The 17,805-nt window shown below is 41.1% G+C and overlaps 1 protein-coding gene across 1 annotated transcript in view; it reads left to right on the forward strand.

Moving 5' to 3' along the window:
* The first annotated feature begins 1,219 nt into the window (after window positions 1-1,219).
* MED14 (mediator complex subunit 14) overlaps window positions 1,220-17,805 on the forward strand; it is a 35,643-nt gene continuing 19,057 nt past the window's right edge. Inside the window, exons 1-12 of the mRNA XM_069027750.1 lie at window positions 1,220-1,518; window positions 2,864-2,890; window positions 7,882-7,987; window positions 8,583-8,756; window positions 9,180-9,309; window positions 11,026-11,154; window positions 11,525-11,632; window positions 12,504-12,636; window positions 13,178-13,328; window positions 15,851-15,962; window positions 16,586-16,711; window positions 17,554-17,632. Coding sequence (XP_068883851.1) covers window positions 1,343-1,518; window positions 2,864-2,890; window positions 7,882-7,987; window positions 8,583-8,756; window positions 9,180-9,309; window positions 11,026-11,154; window positions 11,525-11,632; window positions 12,504-12,636; window positions 13,178-13,328; window positions 15,851-15,962; window positions 16,586-16,711; window positions 17,554-17,632 — 1,451 coding nt within the window. The 5' untranslated portion in view covers window positions 1,220-1,342. The remainder of the gene's footprint in view (window positions 1,519-2,863; window positions 2,891-7,881; window positions 7,988-8,582; window positions 8,757-9,179; window positions 9,310-11,025; window positions 11,155-11,524; window positions 11,633-12,503; window positions 12,637-13,177; window positions 13,329-15,850; window positions 15,963-16,585; window positions 16,712-17,553; window positions 17,633-17,805) is intronic.

The raw sequence follows: 17,805 nt of genomic DNA on the forward strand, positions 1-17,805 counted from the left end.
CCCGTGTGTGACCCTGTGTGTGTCCCTGTATCCCTGTGTGTGTCCCGTGTGTGTGTCCCTGTGTGTGTCCGGTGTGTGTCCCTGTATCCCGTGTGTGTCTCTGTGTGTGTCCCCGTGTGTGTCCCTGTATCCCGTGTGTGTCCCTGTGTGTGTCCCTGTGTCCCGTGTGTGTCCCCGTGTGTGTCCCTGTATCCTGTGTGTGTCCCTGTGTGTGTCCCTGTGTGTGTCCGGTGTGTGTCCCTGTATCCCGTGTGTGTCCCTGTGTGTGTCCCCGTGTGTGTCCCTGTATCCCTGTGTGTGTCCCTGCGTGTGTCTCTGTGTGTGTCCCTGCGTGTGTCCCTGTATCCCGTGTGTGTCCCTGTGTGTGTCCCCGTGTGTGTCTCGTGTGTGTCCCTGTATCCCGTGTGTGTCCCTGCGTGTGTCCCTGTATCCCGTGTGTGTCCCTGTGTGTGTCCCTGCGTGTGTCTCTGTGTGTGTCCCTGCGTGTGTCCCTGTATCCCGTGTGTGTCCCTGTGTGTGTCCCTGCGTGTGTCCCTGTGTGTGTCCCTGCGTGTGTCCCTGTATCCCGTGTGTGTCCCTGTGTGTGTCCCTGTGTGTGTCCCTGTATCCCGTGTGTGTCCCTGTGTCCCTGTATCCCGTGTGTGTCCCTGTGTGTGTCCCTGTGTGTCCCTGTATCCCGTGTGTGTCCCGTGTGTGTCCCTGTGTGTGTCCCCGTGTGTGTCCCTGTATCCCGTGTGTGTCCCTGTGTGTGTCCCTGTATCCCGTGTGTGTCCCTGTGTGTGTCCCTGTGTCCCGTGTGTGTCCCCGTGTGTGTCCCTGTATCCTGTGTGTGTCCCTGTGTGTGTCCGGTGTGTGTCCCTGTGTGTGTCCCTGTGTGTGTCCCTGTATCCCGTGTGTGTCCCTGTGTGTGTCCCCGTGTGTGTCCCTGTATCCCTGTGTGTGTCCCTGCGTGTGTCCCTGTATCCCGTGTGTGTCCCTGTGTGTGTCCCCGTGTGTGTCCCTGTATCCCTGTGTGTGTCCCTGCGTGTGTCCCTGTATCCCGTGTGTGTCTCTGTGTGTGTCCCTGCGTGTGTCCCTGTATCCCGTGCGCGCCCCGCGCCCCGCTGCCCCCGCCCCGCCCGCGCTTCCCGGAAAGGTTCCCCGTTCGCTTCCGGTTCCGTGCCCCATCATGGCGGCGGCCCCTGCGCCCGGCGGGCTCTGAGCGCTGCGGAGCCGCCCCGCTCCCGCCGCCCCTTCCCCGCTTCCTCCGTGCGGGGCGAGCCGGGCACGGTGCCGGCGCCACCGGGAGCCGTTCCCGGGCTGCCGCGCGGCTCCTGCCTGGGGCCGAGGCGCCGCCGCCGCCATGGCGCCGGTGCAGCTGGAGAGCGCCCAGCTGGTGCCGGCCGGCCCCGCGTCAGCCCCGGCCCCGCCGGCCCCCGGCGCCGTGACAGCCGCCGCCAGCCCCGGCTACCGCCTCAGCACCCTCATCGAGTTCCTCCTGCACCGCACCTACGCCGAGCTCACCGTGCTGGCCGACCTGTGAGTGCCGCAGATCTCTCCGTGCCCGGCTGGCGGTGCCGCCTCGCAGCATCCCGGGAGGATGCGGAGGCCTCGCCAGGGATCTGTCCCGGAGCTCATCCGGGGCTGGAGTGGGGGGAGGTGGTTGCGCTTTTCCATTCATAAAATGGTTTGGGTTGGAGGGGACCATAAAGATCATCTTGTTCCAACCCTCTGCCATGGACAGGGCCACCTTCCACTAGACCAGATTGCTCAGAGTCCCATCCAGCCTGGGCTTGAATGCTTCCAGGGATGCAGCACCTACAGCTTCTCTGGGCATCCTGTGCCAGTGCCTCACCAGCCTCACAGAGAAGAATTTTTTCCTGATACCTAATCTAAACTTACTTTCTTTCCCGTTCCCCGTTGTCTTGCTTTTGTAAGTACCCTTGCCCATTCTCCCATCCGGGGAGATGCCTGTGCAGGCAGGTTGGTCTCTGCATCAGGCTGTGTCCAGGGGCACAGCGAAAGCTGCTGAGTGATCTGTCATAAACAGAGAAGATGATTGTGAGAACTGAAAGCAGCTGCCGATTGGCTGCTTAAATGCTTAAGTTTGGCCCCAAGTTACTGCCAAAAAACCCCAACTGTAGTGCTGGTACTGATATCAAAATGTGTGAAACTGGAATGTCTGAAACTGAGGTATTTTCAGATGCTGCAACTCCTTGACTTGCCTCTGTAGTTTTAAAAATACTGTTTGATTATTTGGGGGAAATAAGTTATTTACGTTTACTTAATGATCTGCCATGCCGATGTTGTTGCGTTTGAAGTGGCAAAACAAAGGAATGTTTTTGGGCCAAGAAAAACTTTCCTGAAAGCATTTGGACTCTGAATAAACCTGTTTCCCTCTTAACGTTGTTTAACCGTAGAGGTTCTTGTGGGGAAGCTGTGTGTTTCAAGAAGCGACGTACAGAACAAATGGGAAGAAATAGGTATAGCTCTTGTACAGGACCACGTCTGGTAAGGGTGCAAATTGAAGTTTGCCTGACCTGAGTTAAAGAATATTCAAACTCTGGAAAGGACAAGGAATTTTAAGTTTTAGTTTGCTTTGAAAAAAATTCCAGAATATCAGTCAAGAAGTCCGTCCTTTGTGTTTACGGTGTGTGTAGAGTAATTGATTTCAGCACCCTTCATCAAACTTCTCAATTAATTTGTCCAGTTCCAGTTTGCCTGGTACAGAGTAGTGAAAGGTGACCCATGGGACTATTTTTTCTATACTTCCTAGTTGTGTAGAAGTTCCTGTGCTTGAAGGTTGCTAACTAAATTTCTAGTTGTCTGAAATATAATAGGACAATATATAATACATTTTTTTCCCCCCTCTTCTTTCATATAGATTACCAAGAAAGACTGATATGGAAAGGTGAGTTATGAGAAGAAAATCTGTAATACATGTTAAAATATGGAACTTGTTTAGGATGTTAATATTAATATACTGCTGTTTAAATAAAATCTTTTTCACGTAATTTTAGATTTTATGCAAGAAAATAAGCTTTGTCTGTCTTGCTGTCACTACATATTTTCAAGTTTTTTCTCAGCATCAGTGACAATATTGGGTTTTGTTGGTGTTTGGGTTTACAGTTGTTTTGGGCTTTTTTTTGTTGCTGTTACAGTAGGTGAACTCTGTTAAGGGGATTTTTCTCTTCGTGAATCTTGAAGCAATGAATTGACAGTAAAGCTGATGTGAAAGGGAACTGGAGATTCTAGTTAGTGTGATAAAGAAATGTTTTGTTCAGAACAAGGACAGCAAGGTAAAAACTTCTTTTCTGCATTTTTCCGTTTTACCTGATCTTTTTTATCCTGGGCACTGTTTTCTGCTCCTGTTCTATTTGGTTTTGAAGTGTGGAAATTAATAGAGAGCAAATGTAAGAGACCAGAACAGCACCCTGCTGAGATGAAAAAAATCCGTTTACTTTTTTGTTTCTCTTAATAAATGTCACGAAACTTGTCAGAATATTGTTCCCTTTGTGTTGACGTATTAATTGACCTAAATGTCTTTAGAGAGATATAGGAGCTATGATATTCCTAAGAATCTTAATAAAGAATTCTGTGTACCAGGATGATCATTAATTGTTATCTCAAACCTTCCAAAACTCTCATAACATGTGGAATTAATCCCATTTTCATGGAATCATAAACTGGAATGATTACTTGTACCCCTTTTCCTTCTGCATAGTATTTTATTAAGAGAAACAGTGTGGGCTTTGATTTGGTTTAGCTTGGGTTTTTAGTTATCACAGTATTTACTGAGGAAATTATGTCCAACTTGGGTCCAGAGCTCCCTTGTACTGTTGGGGGGGGGGTTTCCCATCTCAATACTTAGCATTTCTAGGTAAAGTTGGATTCTGCTTTGTTAGGCACATGGATCTGGGGCAGCAACTTAAATCCTAATGGATTACAGAGAAAACGAAATAAGACAGCCTTCAATGTGCAAAGAATGTCCTTGTTTTGAAATGGTCTTGAAATTAAATGTTCACATCTGTGCCGGTTTGGACAAATTTGGAGGAAAATATCCTCTGAGAGAAGGCAGGTTACAACCAGCCCTCCCCCACCAGGTTTGGGAAAAAATGAATTTTCCTTGAAGGAAAGTGAAAGAGATAAAACTATTTATTTAACAAACACACAGGAAAAGGGTAATAATGCTAAATAATAGAACCTCTCGCTGTGGAGAGAAAAACCTGGGAAAATTTCAGAGTCCTCTGTAGATAGCCTCTCCCCTCCTCCTCAGAGCTGGGACGGGGTGGGCCCACCTCCAGGGCCAAGGCCTCGGTGGAAAGCCCTCTCCCAATGTATTCTGATGTTGAAACAGTCCAGCAGAAAAGAAGGGAAAAATCGAAGTCCCAGGAAAACAAAAGTCCAGCTCTCCGGGGAAAAGGCCGAAAGCTGGCTGGAAAGCAAGCCGGGTGCTTCCCTCCGCTCTCGCTCTGCTGCCGCAGCTGAACGCAGAGAACCGTCTCTATCTGTGTCCTTGAAAACAAACTGTAAACTGCTTTGAAAGTTTTGCTGAGGGTTTTTTTTTTCTCTCCCCCCTCTCAGGCTCAGTTTAAAGGCACAGAAAAGGCAAAAAATTAATTTCTGGGCATAGAACAGCAATATGGGATACAACATCATAAAGTCACCCCAAAACAATGTCCTTGTTAACCTTGACTTACAACTCCTCTTGGTGAAATGGCTTTCCAGCTCTTGGAAGAGCTCATCTGTAGGAATGTAGCTTAACTAACCATATTTTCTCGAGCTTTGAGACTGTAGTGGCTTCAGTAGTTGGGCTTCAAGCTCTGTTTCTTGGAGCTAGAGCCTAGTGACATGGCATATATACTTTGGTGAAGGATGTGATGGTGTTGTCCTCTAATAAAGTTCACATAAAATATAAGTTCTGTACTACAGTGCCTATTCAAAAGATGCTGTGATAAGAAAAACCGATGAGAAATTATGCATCGTAGTATAATATGGTGCCTTTTTGTCAGGGTCGTTTATTAGTTGTCAATTGTAGGAATAAATAACTCTTACAATAAAGTGGTTGGATTAAAAAAAAACATTAGTTCTGTGGTGTAAAATTAGTTGTGCTGATTTGCTGGGGAAATCCAGGGGCTTTCTTTTTGGTAATGGAGACTGGGTTTTGCACAATATCATTATCTTTTTCTGGGTAACCTACTTCAGTCTTTGACCACATCACTGTGTTTCTTTGTTTTCCTGATGTCTAACTAGTTTTTCACTGGTTTAGTTTGTAGCTGTTGTACCTTGGCCTTCTGCACTTCTGAAGAGAGTCCAGTTCCATCTTCCCTACAATACCCTCTAGATATTTGAAGATAGCTGTAGGATCTTGCCTTCTTAAGCAGGGGCAAACTCAGCTTCCTCAGCCCATCCTTGTATGTCACATGTTTCCTGCGAATGTAAATCCATCTTCTGATCTCCCCTTGATCACATAGCAGTTCATCCTGTGGAAGGCAGTTTGTTGATCAGAGGTGGTTTGCCCTTGGCAAATTTCTGCTGGTAGTTTCCAGGCTAATTTCATGCTTGGTATTTATCTGGACGTAACTTAAAGAAAGATTTGTCCTGTGAATTTTTTCCTTAACTGAACTTAGGCCAACTGACCTATAGGTCCCTAGCTCCTCCGTTGCCTTCTTGAAGAAGGACATGGTGTTTGTCTTTTTGCTGTCATCAAGACCTTTGATCATGTGGGTTTTGAAAATGGTAGAGAGCAACTTTACAGTGGCATGGATCAGCTCCCTCAGAATCCTTGAAAGGCAACCCATCCACTCCAGTGGACTTTTGTATGTCAAGCTTGCTGAAGTGGTCCTTAACTTGATTTAATTCTACTGTAGCTAATGCTTCACACCCCCAGACTCAGCCATTAATTAGTCTGAAGAACCCAAAACCTGAGATCCAAACTTAGCAGTGAAGACCAGGGGTAAAAAATGCACTGAGCAACATGGTTGTTAGAAAGATTTTAAATTTTTGTTTCTTGTTTTGTTAATAAACTCTTTCCTGAAGTTTCATCTTCCTTGAATATTTATTTTTGTGTAGCGCAGAATAAGGTCATGTACCTATAATAAAAGACAGTGCAGCAAATTTTAAGGCCTTTATGTTTTATTAGAGAAGTCGATTCCCAATGCAGTTGTCATTTAAGGATGATGGTGGTGCTTCTGGAAGCAGGGTTCTGTCAAATCAAAGTAACAAGTCTTCTCTAACTTCATTTAAGTGGTATTAATGGAACAGTTACTGGAATACTCTGTCTAGATTTGTCAGTCGTTTTCATTATTAAATCGTTGTGCTTTTGGGGGGCTGTTTTTTAAAATTTATTTTTAGTCAGAATGTGAATTTGAATTTTTCCTGCTATCATGCAGTTTTCACCGTAGATGCTTGACATAACTACTGGATTTTAGCAACTTCTATGTGGAGTTTGTCTGAGAGATTGCTGGCTTTCTAAAGTCTCACTATAGTCATCTTTCAAATCTCATAAAGTTTTTCTGAATCTTTCAAAATTCTCCACATCTTGTTTTCGTAGTGTGGTTACTGTTAGAGCAGTGTGTACGTACAGCAGCTTGTCCACTGCTTGAAATCTTAATATCAGGCTGAATGCCATTCCCAACCATGTGCTCTAGAACACGGAGAAGTTATTGGCCTAATGCCCAAGTTCTTGGATGAGGTTCACAGTATGTAATGGAAGAAACAGGAACAGATGGTATTAGTTGTGCTTCTGGCCTTACATGTTCATCTGCTACAAGCAGATTATGCTTTACTTGCCCAGAAATTTAACCTCATTACACCAACACTCTCAGCAGAATCAGGCTCTTTCTGTGTTATGAGTTTGTGTTTTACAGATTGGGATCAGGAGGTGCAGCTTCTGTTTGGTAGAAGCCAGTATCTTATGCACTAATTAATGTTCTTTTTGTCCAAACGCTTCTGTTACTTTAGAAGACCTTATCAGGAAAACAGCTTAGGTTCGGGGTTTTTTCCAAACTAAGTAGAAAACCGTAGTGAAATTAGTAAATTGAACCCACAGAAAGGGAGGAAAACCTCTATAAACAGTTGTTGAAGTGGTATTTCAGATTGTATGGTATTACAGATCTACACTGTAGATCTTTGTGTCTGGTCTGATGCATCTACAGTGTAGATCTGTAATAAAGCATGAAAATCTGCCTATGCCTGTATTGCATTCTCTTTTACAAAAATTAACTCTGAAGACAGGCAGACATATACTCCTTCATTTTGACTAATACAAAGAATGGTGGGAGGAATACTGAGAGTCAGTAAGTCCTCATTTCCATTTCTTTGCAAGGCAGGAATGGAAAGGAAAGTTACAGGGTGGGTTTTTTGTGGTCTTCCCCACCAGCCCCCTATTTCCATATTGTAACATACTATGTAAAGATGTTGTAAAAATGCTAGAATGTATTTTGTTTAGTACCTAATTTATTTGTTTGTTTGTTTGTTTATTTCTTTATAGTGAAGGTAAGTGTAATGTTACTGTCAGGTCCTGTAATCCTTGGGTGTGTTGCCTACTTTAAACTTAATCTTAAGCCTTGGGGAAATCCTGTAAAAGCTGTAAAGATAATTTAGTTGAGTTCATGATGGAATTGTTTCTCTTACAGTCAGTGATTAATTCCTATGAATATGCTTTTTGTTTCCCCAGACAGTCATGATTTGTTAGAATCCATGTATATTGTTAGGTATTCACAACAGAGCTTTTTTCCCCCATGCTCTTAATCAAACAAGCCACATATTACTTATGCCTGTATTAACACAATTAGAAGTTATCATTACAGCTCTTTTTCTTTTTTAATTGGCACACAGTTAAATTACAGCTTTATTATATATCTGAGCACTGGCTTAATGTACATTTACTTTTTTTTGCAGGAAAATAGAGATAGTGCAATTTGCAAGTCGCACTCGTCAGCTGTTTGTTCGTTTGTTAGCCTTGGTCAAGTGGGCTAATAATGCTGGGAAGGTGGAAAAGTGTGCGGTAAGTTAGAGACAGAGTCTGGCATGAAACAGTCTCTGAGGGATATGGGATATTGCTGCACCCTGACTTCTTTTTACTACAGAAATTTAAAAAAAATATACCTGTTCAGAGATTGTATAATCTTGTTTTTTAACAGTTCATGTTCCCAAAAACTCATCAGTGGCATAAAATGAAAGGCTTGTCTGCACATAGTTTCAGGAATGCTTTGGGTTGAGATAACAGGACAGGGAAGATGGTGATCTGAGTGTGTTAGTTCTTATTATCACTTTCATCCTGATCTTGGATAAATAAGAATAAAGTCCAGAATGTTGCAGAAAAACAAGCCCCTACTGATTACAAACAAGTATGGTTGCATTCCAGTAGCAATCAGCAGATAAAGAGCTGTGAGGCTGCACAGATCCCCCACAGCACCAGGAATGGCATGTGGATTTTAGGTGTCCTTGCATGTGAATGTAAGAAGTGGCCAGAATATTCATTCTTTCTTTGTTTTGTAAATGTACTTGAATTGGAAGTGACAGATAAACTGACTATAAAGGGCCATTGATTTGTGCATTTTTTTAAATTGCCTTTTTTTTCAACTCCTTGTCCTTTACAGATGATATCGAGTTTCTTAGATCAGCAGGCCATCCTGTTTGTGGACACTGCTGATCGTCTGGCATCGCTGGCTCGAGATGCTTTGGTTCATGCTCGGCTGCCCAGCTTTGCCATCCCATATGCAATTGATGTTCTGACAACTGGATCCTACCCTCGGCTGCCCACCTGCATTAGGGTAAATAACTCTGCTGTGTCTGGGGGCTGTGGGAATCCCCTGTACAGCATCAAATGCACAGTAATCAAACTAATTGTCTGTGTGCAGATGGAACTAGCTCAGTATAGGCCTAGAGCCAAGTCTCTGCAGTGTCAGTTTCTCATGCAGAACACTTCCTGTTTGAACAAGTCACGCTTTCCCAGTAGAACGTTCCCTCCATTTATTTAGTTCCATCAAATTTAGTGATTTTTTTCAGTGGTCAGTCTTGGGTAAAATGTAATCAGCTGGAAAGCAAATCTGAGTGTGAGATATAAAACTTCACTGGGCAGTGACCTGTAGTATTTATATTTTCAGACTTCTGGTCTGGTTGGTTTTCACAATTGCTGCTGTCAATCTGTTTAAAGTGTTTGAGATGCATAGACTTGCTTGTGTTTATTGTAACAGGATAAAATAATCCCTCCTGACCCAATAACAAAGAGTGAGAAGCAAACCACACTTCATCAGCTAAACCAGATTCTTCGGCATCGACTCGTGACTACGGATCTTCCTCCACAGCTGGCAAATCTTACAGTTGGTAAGGACTGGGATTACTTTTTGAAGGATACATTATTGCAGGCTGATTTAAAATTGTTGTTTTAATGTTAAAGCAAAGCTAAATGATAGCTTGAGACCATTAAGGATGCTTCGTCTATTAAGACTAGGATCCTGTCTCTGTATGACATCAAAAGATGTGGTTTTATCCCCCTTTGAAAAATGAGGGCACTGATAATATTGCTGAAATATTGACTTTCAAGAGGAAATCCTGTGCAGGTAGTGCCAAAAGGTTTTAGACAGTGTCTTGCTCTTTCAGCAAATGTTTTGCAAAACGGTCTTTGGACTACTTCATCTTAATTTGGTTTTAAAATGCAGCTTAGTAAACCTGTTAGGTCTTTCTGCAGAAACTGTTTGAACTTGAGTTTAAACAAGTCACTCTAATGTTGCTTTTTAAAGCTGTTTTGATACTTATGTTCAGGCACAGAATTTGTTCATATTTATGCACGCCTTTTGTTCAGTGGCTCACCGCAGTGCCAGATCTCTTAAGCTGTTTTGAGCTCTGTTTTCATTTAGCCCAAATAGTGGTAAACATTAAAATAACCTTTTTTAGAGGAAAGATGGCTATAAACTGGACTAGGTTATTGCAGAATCACAGGGAATGGGGTGGGAATGGACCTAGTCCATGCTTTTAACCAAGACAGGGTTAGCCATTTGTAAACCATTCCCCACAGACCTAGATCAGAGAAGTTTCTAAAGAATCTCAGTGCAGGTTTTCTGTAGTCCCTGTGTGAGTGCTTGCAGTGTCAGTATTAGAGGTATTTTTGTCTAGTGGAAGAATATATGAATGATATATGGATAATATGGATATGTCTGAGTCTTGAGAGTTTTCAGTTAGCTAAACATTTCAATGACTATTATTTTCTATTTTAGAGTGTGGTTTGTTTTAAGAGGATGTCTGGGGTGCTCTTGAAAATGAAACTTCCTGAGTTAAAAGGTTAAAATTTTTGCAGGAATATTTCTATACGTCTTTAATTGTAAAGGTGTAGGACGTAGTTTGTTAAATGATTGAGAAGGTTGACCTGCAGGTTAGAGTAAGAACTTGCACTTACTTGTTTGCTCTGCCTCTCATTCCTTTATGACCTTGCTTGCATAGTTTTAGTCCTTGCTCCCAATTCTTGAAACAGCAGTGTTCACAGAGGTGTGAGGATGTACATATCAATTAGATAAATAGTGTGCATAAGCTTTGCTTGTTTTGTATATATAAATTCTGCAGAAGATTATCTTCCTCACATGAAAATGGATTTATAATATTCTAATATTAAATAAATCCTTTGCAGTGAGATGTGTTTTCAGGGCTGGATTTCAGCCTGGGCTGAGATCCATGTTCTGAATGTCATTTGAATATTGCTGAAAGTATTCATTGTTGATAGTAGCAAAGAATAGGAATATTTCAGCCAGATGTTTTGTTTGTCAGGCTGGTAGTCAGCTTAGTGTTACTCTGTATTACAGAAGCACAAGTGTTAACAAGTTATCAGATTTAACAAGTTAACTTCAGGACAGTTTGTACATCTGGCTGTGCTGCTTATTGACATTGGGTCTGTTGCAGACTGTAAAATCTTCAGAGTTGCACGGAAACATAAGCAACAGAGCAGAAATGGTAGGGAAGTAATCCATTATGAGTGCCAGGAGCTACCACGCTGTTATTTTGAGGCATCTTAGGAGACTGAGTGAAATAAAACATTCTTGTCTTCCTTAGCCAATGGCCGTGTGAAGTTCCGAGTTGAGGGTGAGTTTGAGGCCACCTTGACAGTGATGGGTGATGACCCTGACATCCCCTGGCGCCTTCTCAAGCTGGAAATTTTGGTTGAAGACAAGGAAACTGGTGGTAAGAAAAAAAAATTAAACCTTTACGCTTTGTTTTTAACATGATGTTCATCTCTGACACTGTATAAGTCTTGTTTATACTGGGTTTTCTGCATATCACAACTTAGGAGAATGAAGTTATATATACTTGTCCTGTTTTTACTTTGCTTTATAGGGTTTTAATACCTTAACAATGCTATACAGTGACAGTGTTGTAGAATGACTGAAATTTCCAGAGTAAACCACGGATTTTGTTGTTTTGTTATAAAACCTGGCATGGAAATTGCTCGGTACAGCTGTATCTTTTTCATTTTTAATTTATTAATTTACTGAATTATTTTAAATACCTAGTTTTCTGATGTCTAATATGACTTATTTTTCATTTGCAAAAGATGGTCGAGCCCTGGTTCACAGCATGCAGATCAACTTCATCCATCAGTTGGTCCAGTCCCGGCTGTTTGCTGATGAAAAGCCACTTCAGGACATGTACAACTGCTTGCGTATCCTTCTGAAAGGGGCTTCTGAATGAGGTGTTTAATGTAGCCTCGCTCTTCTTAGTAGCTGGAAGTCAAGAAGGATGGATTCCCTGTTAAGCTTGGGGGAAATGTCTGGGCATGAAGTTACAGTGGCCTTGAAGTAAATGATGGCCTTGGAAGCAGTAATTCTCAGGTGCCTGCATGTCAAATTTAATCCTACACACTAAATCAGCAAAGGTGAAGGTGAGGTATTCAAGGCAGCAGGTTGTGTGGTAAGTCAGTGCAGCAGCAGCAGCAGCAGGTAATTTTGGAGATGAAATACAGAGCTGACTTGGAAGTTCTGGGAGCCGACAGTTCTTGCTACCCAGAACTGCAGTAAAGTGCTGTTGATGAGGGTGTGTTAAGTCTATTGTATCTGTGTGAATAATGAGAGGAGATGCAGGATGTGCAGTGGTTTTCCACTTGCAAAGGGCAGATTGCTTGACAGTGTGAAATGGATTTCAGGGAAACTGTTTCTGCAAAAGAGTCATGTTGTTTTAGGGTGAAGGGGGGAGATGGGGTTAGTGGTAACTATAGGGTGAGTGGAATTTCTTTGTTAGTAATCATCTTTTCAGTTATAGATGATGACAACTAGAAATCTGTAAAACAAGGCTGTTGTGACTCTTGTTTAACAGCCTGTCCTAGTTTAGAGTTTAGAAAACCACAAAAAAAACCCCTTTGAGAAATATTTGGTGCTGTTTATATGTGTTTATCTCTGGATTAGTACATTAGTGTGTTTTCAGACAGCATCTTGTCTGACATAGGTGACAAATGGATTGATGTAGTGTACAGAAACAGGTTTATGTAGTGTACAGACTGTCTGGACATCTTATATTTTCTTAGCTCCATGCATTAGACTCCTTCTGCCTGGCTCTTCAGCTGGAAGTCTTGCATTCACAAACACTAATGCTGATCCGAGAGCGCTGGGGCGACCTTGTGCAAGTGGAGCGGTACCATGCAGGGAAATGTCTCTCACTCTCTGTTTGGAAGTAAGTTCATTTCAAAAAGATTGTTAACAAACAATAAATGAAATAAAAGGAGGGATTATATTTACCAAGCTTGAGCCATAATTTTCAGAATTGTACTTTCTTTTTGATGTGAGACTCCTAAATTCCTTTAATTAAGTACCTGCATGTGTTGCTTGATTTGTAAAGAAGTAAGGGTTGCATGTTAATGTACAGAAGAGGAGTGGATAGAGTTATAAATTAGTTTATAATTACAGAGATATCTAAAAATTAATTAGATCTCTGTCAGGCTTTTACTATATTTATTGCTTGACTCACACTAGATAAAATTTTGAAAAGCAATCCAAGTACACTTCTGACTGTGTTGAATTTGCAGTCATCTAAAATTCGTGTAGTTACAGTTAACCAACAGTTCTGCTTTAAAATGTCATCTAAAACAAATGCCTTTTTCAGTTCAGCTGACACAATGTTTTTAACCAGAACACACAGAATCAAGGTTTAGCTACTGAAAAACATATTTTCTGTTCTTCCAGTTGCATGGTTTAATTATTCCATTTGTTTTAAGTCAACAGGTACTTGGCAGGAAAACGGGGACTGCATCTGTCCATAAGGTCACTATAAAAATTGATGAAACTGATGTCTCAAAACCCTTACAAATATCTCATGAGCCTCCACTGCCAGCCTGTGATTCCAAACTGATGGAAAGAGCCATGAAGGTAAAGGTTTGCTTTTCAGGAGGCACCTGATTTTGTAAATCGAAAACTCAAGTGCTTTACACTGTCAGTTTGTTCCACTTTGATTCTATTTAAAGAGCTATTTCTAAGATTTCTAGTGAGTAGTTACTCTAGGTTGTGTAGTGTTTTTGTGGGGACCTCAAATTGTTGTTACAAATTACTGGCCTTGACTTCATCTTAAAAATTGCACCTACTTCACAGTGCATTATATAGCACTTGTGAGACAGAATGCTGAGGCTGGGGGAAATAACAGCAAAATATCAGTTATTATTAAGGTTTGGTTTGAAATAGAGAGACCATTCTTCCCTTTCCTGTCTTGGAGCTCCTCGAAAATCAGCTTCCCCTTGTCACTGGAGTTGGCTACCCAGCAGTGCTATCCACTTTAGAAAATCTTACGTTATGATTTGGAAATCTTGTGCTGAAGAACTCACGTGGTTTGCTTGTTACAAGTGTTAGGTGAAGCTTAGTTTTACATTATTGCTAACCAGATTATATCATGTGGCCTATTTGAATGTTCAAATTCCTGTATTTTAAAGGTGGGATTGTTGCAATGATCCAAAATGAGTAACTACAGTCAAGTTCCTACTTGGATCATGCTTCACTGGTGATAATTCTAGATCTTGGTTAAAGATATTTAAGAAAAACTGCATTCTGGGTATTGTAATAAATCCTCTGTAAGTCCCTCAGCAAATGTGGCTGTAATATATCAGGACATCTGTTTGTCATTATTTCTTTCAGTGTTTGGGTTTGGGAGAGTTAGTAACTGAAGTGAATGGTGTAGTCTTCACACTTCTGGTACAGTTTTTCCACAGGGAAAAGCTTCCCAGCTCAGATCTTTCACCTGCATCACAGAACTTTCTACTGATGGTAGCCTTCACCTCCTGTACATACTTCGTATTTCAGCCTCTTGGCCCATCATGTTACCAGTGCTGACAGAAAAGTCTACATGGTGAATTATAAGAACTACCAATGTTTCAGCTGCAGAGGGATGTGGGAAACCTAGTGAAGCATGGTAGCCTTCTACTCTACTTTTAGAGAAATTCTATTATCAATATAGTAAATATATACTACATTTTCTTATTTAATAGCCTAAATTAGCATATTTAGGCTACTAAATATAGAGTTGAATTAGTGAAGATGCTGTATTTATGTGTAAATCCAAGCAAATGCTCTTTATCTACAACATCTGCTGAAGGTCCACTGGAGGTGACACAGTCTAAGATCACTGAATCGAGTCTGCAGCCTGTAGGTTAAGATACAAGGCCACTGTAAATTTGAGATTTATCAAAGTTAAAGCTGACCTCCCTTTATAAGGACTTGCTCTGAGCTTAAAAAAATTATCAGCTGTGGTAAATACAATGCTGTTTTAGTGTTTGAATAATGATCTCAGCTGTAATGACGTAGATGGCACACTGGGTTTCTGTTTGTTTAAGGTACTGTATAAAACAGTGGCACAAACAAACATGTTTGTCTGAGAACGTTGTTCTGCATTAACCTACTGAAAATTGGATGTAGTCGCTTCTTAGAGAGGAAGATTTAACCCATTGCAGCTGCTGAGTTGAAATGCTCTTGTGGATGGATAAAGACTTGGTTTTTAAGGCCTTGTCTTGGAAAGCTTGTCTTTAGGGGAAGGTCATTCTGGAATGCAGAGGTATGCACTGTATACAGTATAATTCTGTGCTGTATGAACCTCTTCTGCATTTATCTCTTATGCTGGAATAAAATTTGAGTTTAATTCAGCTCAAACAGTATTCAGAGCAATGTGTGGTTACCTAGAAAAAAGGTTTTGCAGTAATCTGGAGCTTTGCTTATGCAAAATATGTAAATAATGTGACTGTAATGTGAATGAATGTAAATGCAAATGCTTTAATTTAGATTGCACAAGTAGATTACAGTGAATATAAGTGTTGGCATGAGCTTCAGCACTGGCAGTGCAACAGAATGTAGATGCAAGCCCCTAGATACTTCTGGGTTCAGTAGGGTTGCTCATACTCAATGCCTGTCACTGCCTTGTTACCCTGTTAGCAAGACTTAAACTTGTTGGATTTCATGTTACAGCTGCATGTATGTTTGTGTAGAGGCAACCCTATCCTAATGAAGTGTTGCTTTGGGGTGTTTTTTCTTTGGGGTCTTCTTTCTTTAGCTTAAGCTACTTACCAATGGCTGGGAAAAAAAAAACCACTAAGCTGAAAGTGGACCAAGCTTAATCAAGGACAAGTAGGTCTGCACAGGGGGTGGTAACAGCATAGTTTGTGAAACTTCTTTTACATCTTCTAATTTTAGCTTAAAACCTCTCCCACTGCCTGCTGCACAGGATCTTATGGTAGCTTGTTGTATTTTGTAGTGATCCAAATACTCGAGTTAATAGTCCATGTGTCTCACCACAGATCTAAGAAAATTATTTCTGAAGTGATTGTTTTATTAAGTACCTTTGTTTCAGTGTGCTAATGCAGAAAATCTACACATCAAATACGAGCTTACTTGAGTACATTTCTTTTTCACAGATTGACCACCTATCAATAGAAAAACTCCTAATAGACAGTGTCCATGCAAGATCTCATCAAAAACTCCAGGAGCTGAAAGCCATTCTTAAGAGCTACAATGTTAATGACAACTGTATGTGTTTTCTGCTGAAGTTTTTCTAGTTCATTTCCATTTGTGTCTAGGAATGGTTTCCTTTTCTCTTAATGTTTCTTGTTTTCATTAATTTAAATTAAAAAAAAAAAAAAGGGAAATGTGTTTAGAATTAACAAAACTTAGCTTTGACTTACTCTGCATTGAGAATGGTGAAATACCCATACATCTGAATGCAGTGTAATAGGTGAAGCTGGTAGAACATTGTAGTCTGGGTTGAAGGGTTAAAAGCTGCCTACTGTAAAGCTTGTTTGTGTTCAGAATTGAAAGCAAATCTTTCACTGTTTTGAACTAGTTTTGGATGAGATTTTCCTTAAACTGCTGTTGAAACTTTTGGGATTTAGATTGATCTTACAATTGTGAAGCAGTGAGTTGAAAGATAGTCAAGGATTAAGAATCTTCAAATTTGGTCTGCCTTTTCTCATTGATTTGTCACTGTTTCACAGAGAAATTCTTATATTCAGTTTTCTCTTTATGTTAACACTGTAATAATGTGCAAGTAGGGTTTGTTTCTCTAAAAACATGCAGGTTTTTTATTATAATTGGCTAAGTTTTAATATAAGCTTGACTTTTTTGTGAAATTATTAACATCATTTTTTGTTTAGCGTTCATTGAGACGGCTCTCCCAACTCTTGTAATTCCGATTTTGGAACCATGTGGTCGATCAGAGTGCCTGCATGTATTTGTTGATCTCCACTCTGGCATGTTCCAGCTGATGCTGTATGGTGTTGGTAAGTAGGCACAGAATCAGGAGGTACTTAATATCTTACAAGAATCCTGCGCTGTGAGGTAATTTTGTGGGAGCAATTCTGTCAGGTCTGCAAAGTTTTGTGAGCAAATGATCCCCACACTTGGGTCCTCATCTAGGTATTGGAGTTTGAGGAATAGAAAAGAGGATCTTTTTGCTTAAGTGCCACAGTTCAGTTAAGCTTATTTTAAGAGGGCAACAGAGTAATTATTTTTGGAGTCAATGCAATGCATATTCTTTATGACTCATGATTTCTGGCATGTGCTGTTAATGGATGAGGTCATTTCATATGGACCTCAGTGAGAATTATATTATGGGACCTTATACATCTTGAGTTACTACTGTTCAAGTCTTAACTTCAGGTTTCACAGTGCTTAAGAGAAGAAAGAAAGTTCTTTTAGTTTATTTGGTTAATAACATCCTGCTGTTCTCTTACAAGCATTATGTATCATCTGTTGGTACCTTAATATCTCTCTTCACAATAAGCCATGTGGAAGAAACAAGGAGCAACAATTACAAGCTGCACCAGGAGGAGTTTCATCTCGAAATCAAACAGTCCATAGAACAACCCCCTGAGAGTTTTGGTGGAGTCTCCACCACTGGATATGTTCAAGATGCTGTTGGACAGGGCATTAGATAGTCTCATCTATGCTTCCTTTCCCACAAAAGGCTGGACCAGGTGATCTTTCAAGGTCCCCTTTGAAGCCCAAACCCAGGTTGTTCCATGATTCTGAGATTAATTAGATGAGACACTTTCAATGAAAGTTTGAAGTTTTGTTTGAAGGACTGGTGCTAAGACCATTCACTCATCTGATGTTCTTGCAGATCAACTGACACTTGATGACATAGAGAAGTCTGTTAATGATGATATGAAGCGAATCATTCCTTGGCTCCAGCAGCTCAAGTAAGTGACTTGAACAATTCACTTAGTTTGCATGGAATGAATTACTACATTTGTATTCTGGATGATCACACTTGTATGGCTTTGTGTTTTACCACAGTAGGGGTTACACTTTCTCACTGTTGTAAGCAACTTTGAGTATTTGTTATCTCCTCTAAGCAGTCGAGGAAAGTCTG

Source organism: Aphelocoma coerulescens, chromosome 1, assembly GCF_041296385.1.
Source record: "Aphelocoma coerulescens isolate FSJ_1873_10779 chromosome 1, UR_Acoe_1.0, whole genome shotgun sequence".
NCBI lineage: Eukaryota > Metazoa > Chordata > Aves > Passeriformes > Corvidae > Aphelocoma > Aphelocoma coerulescens.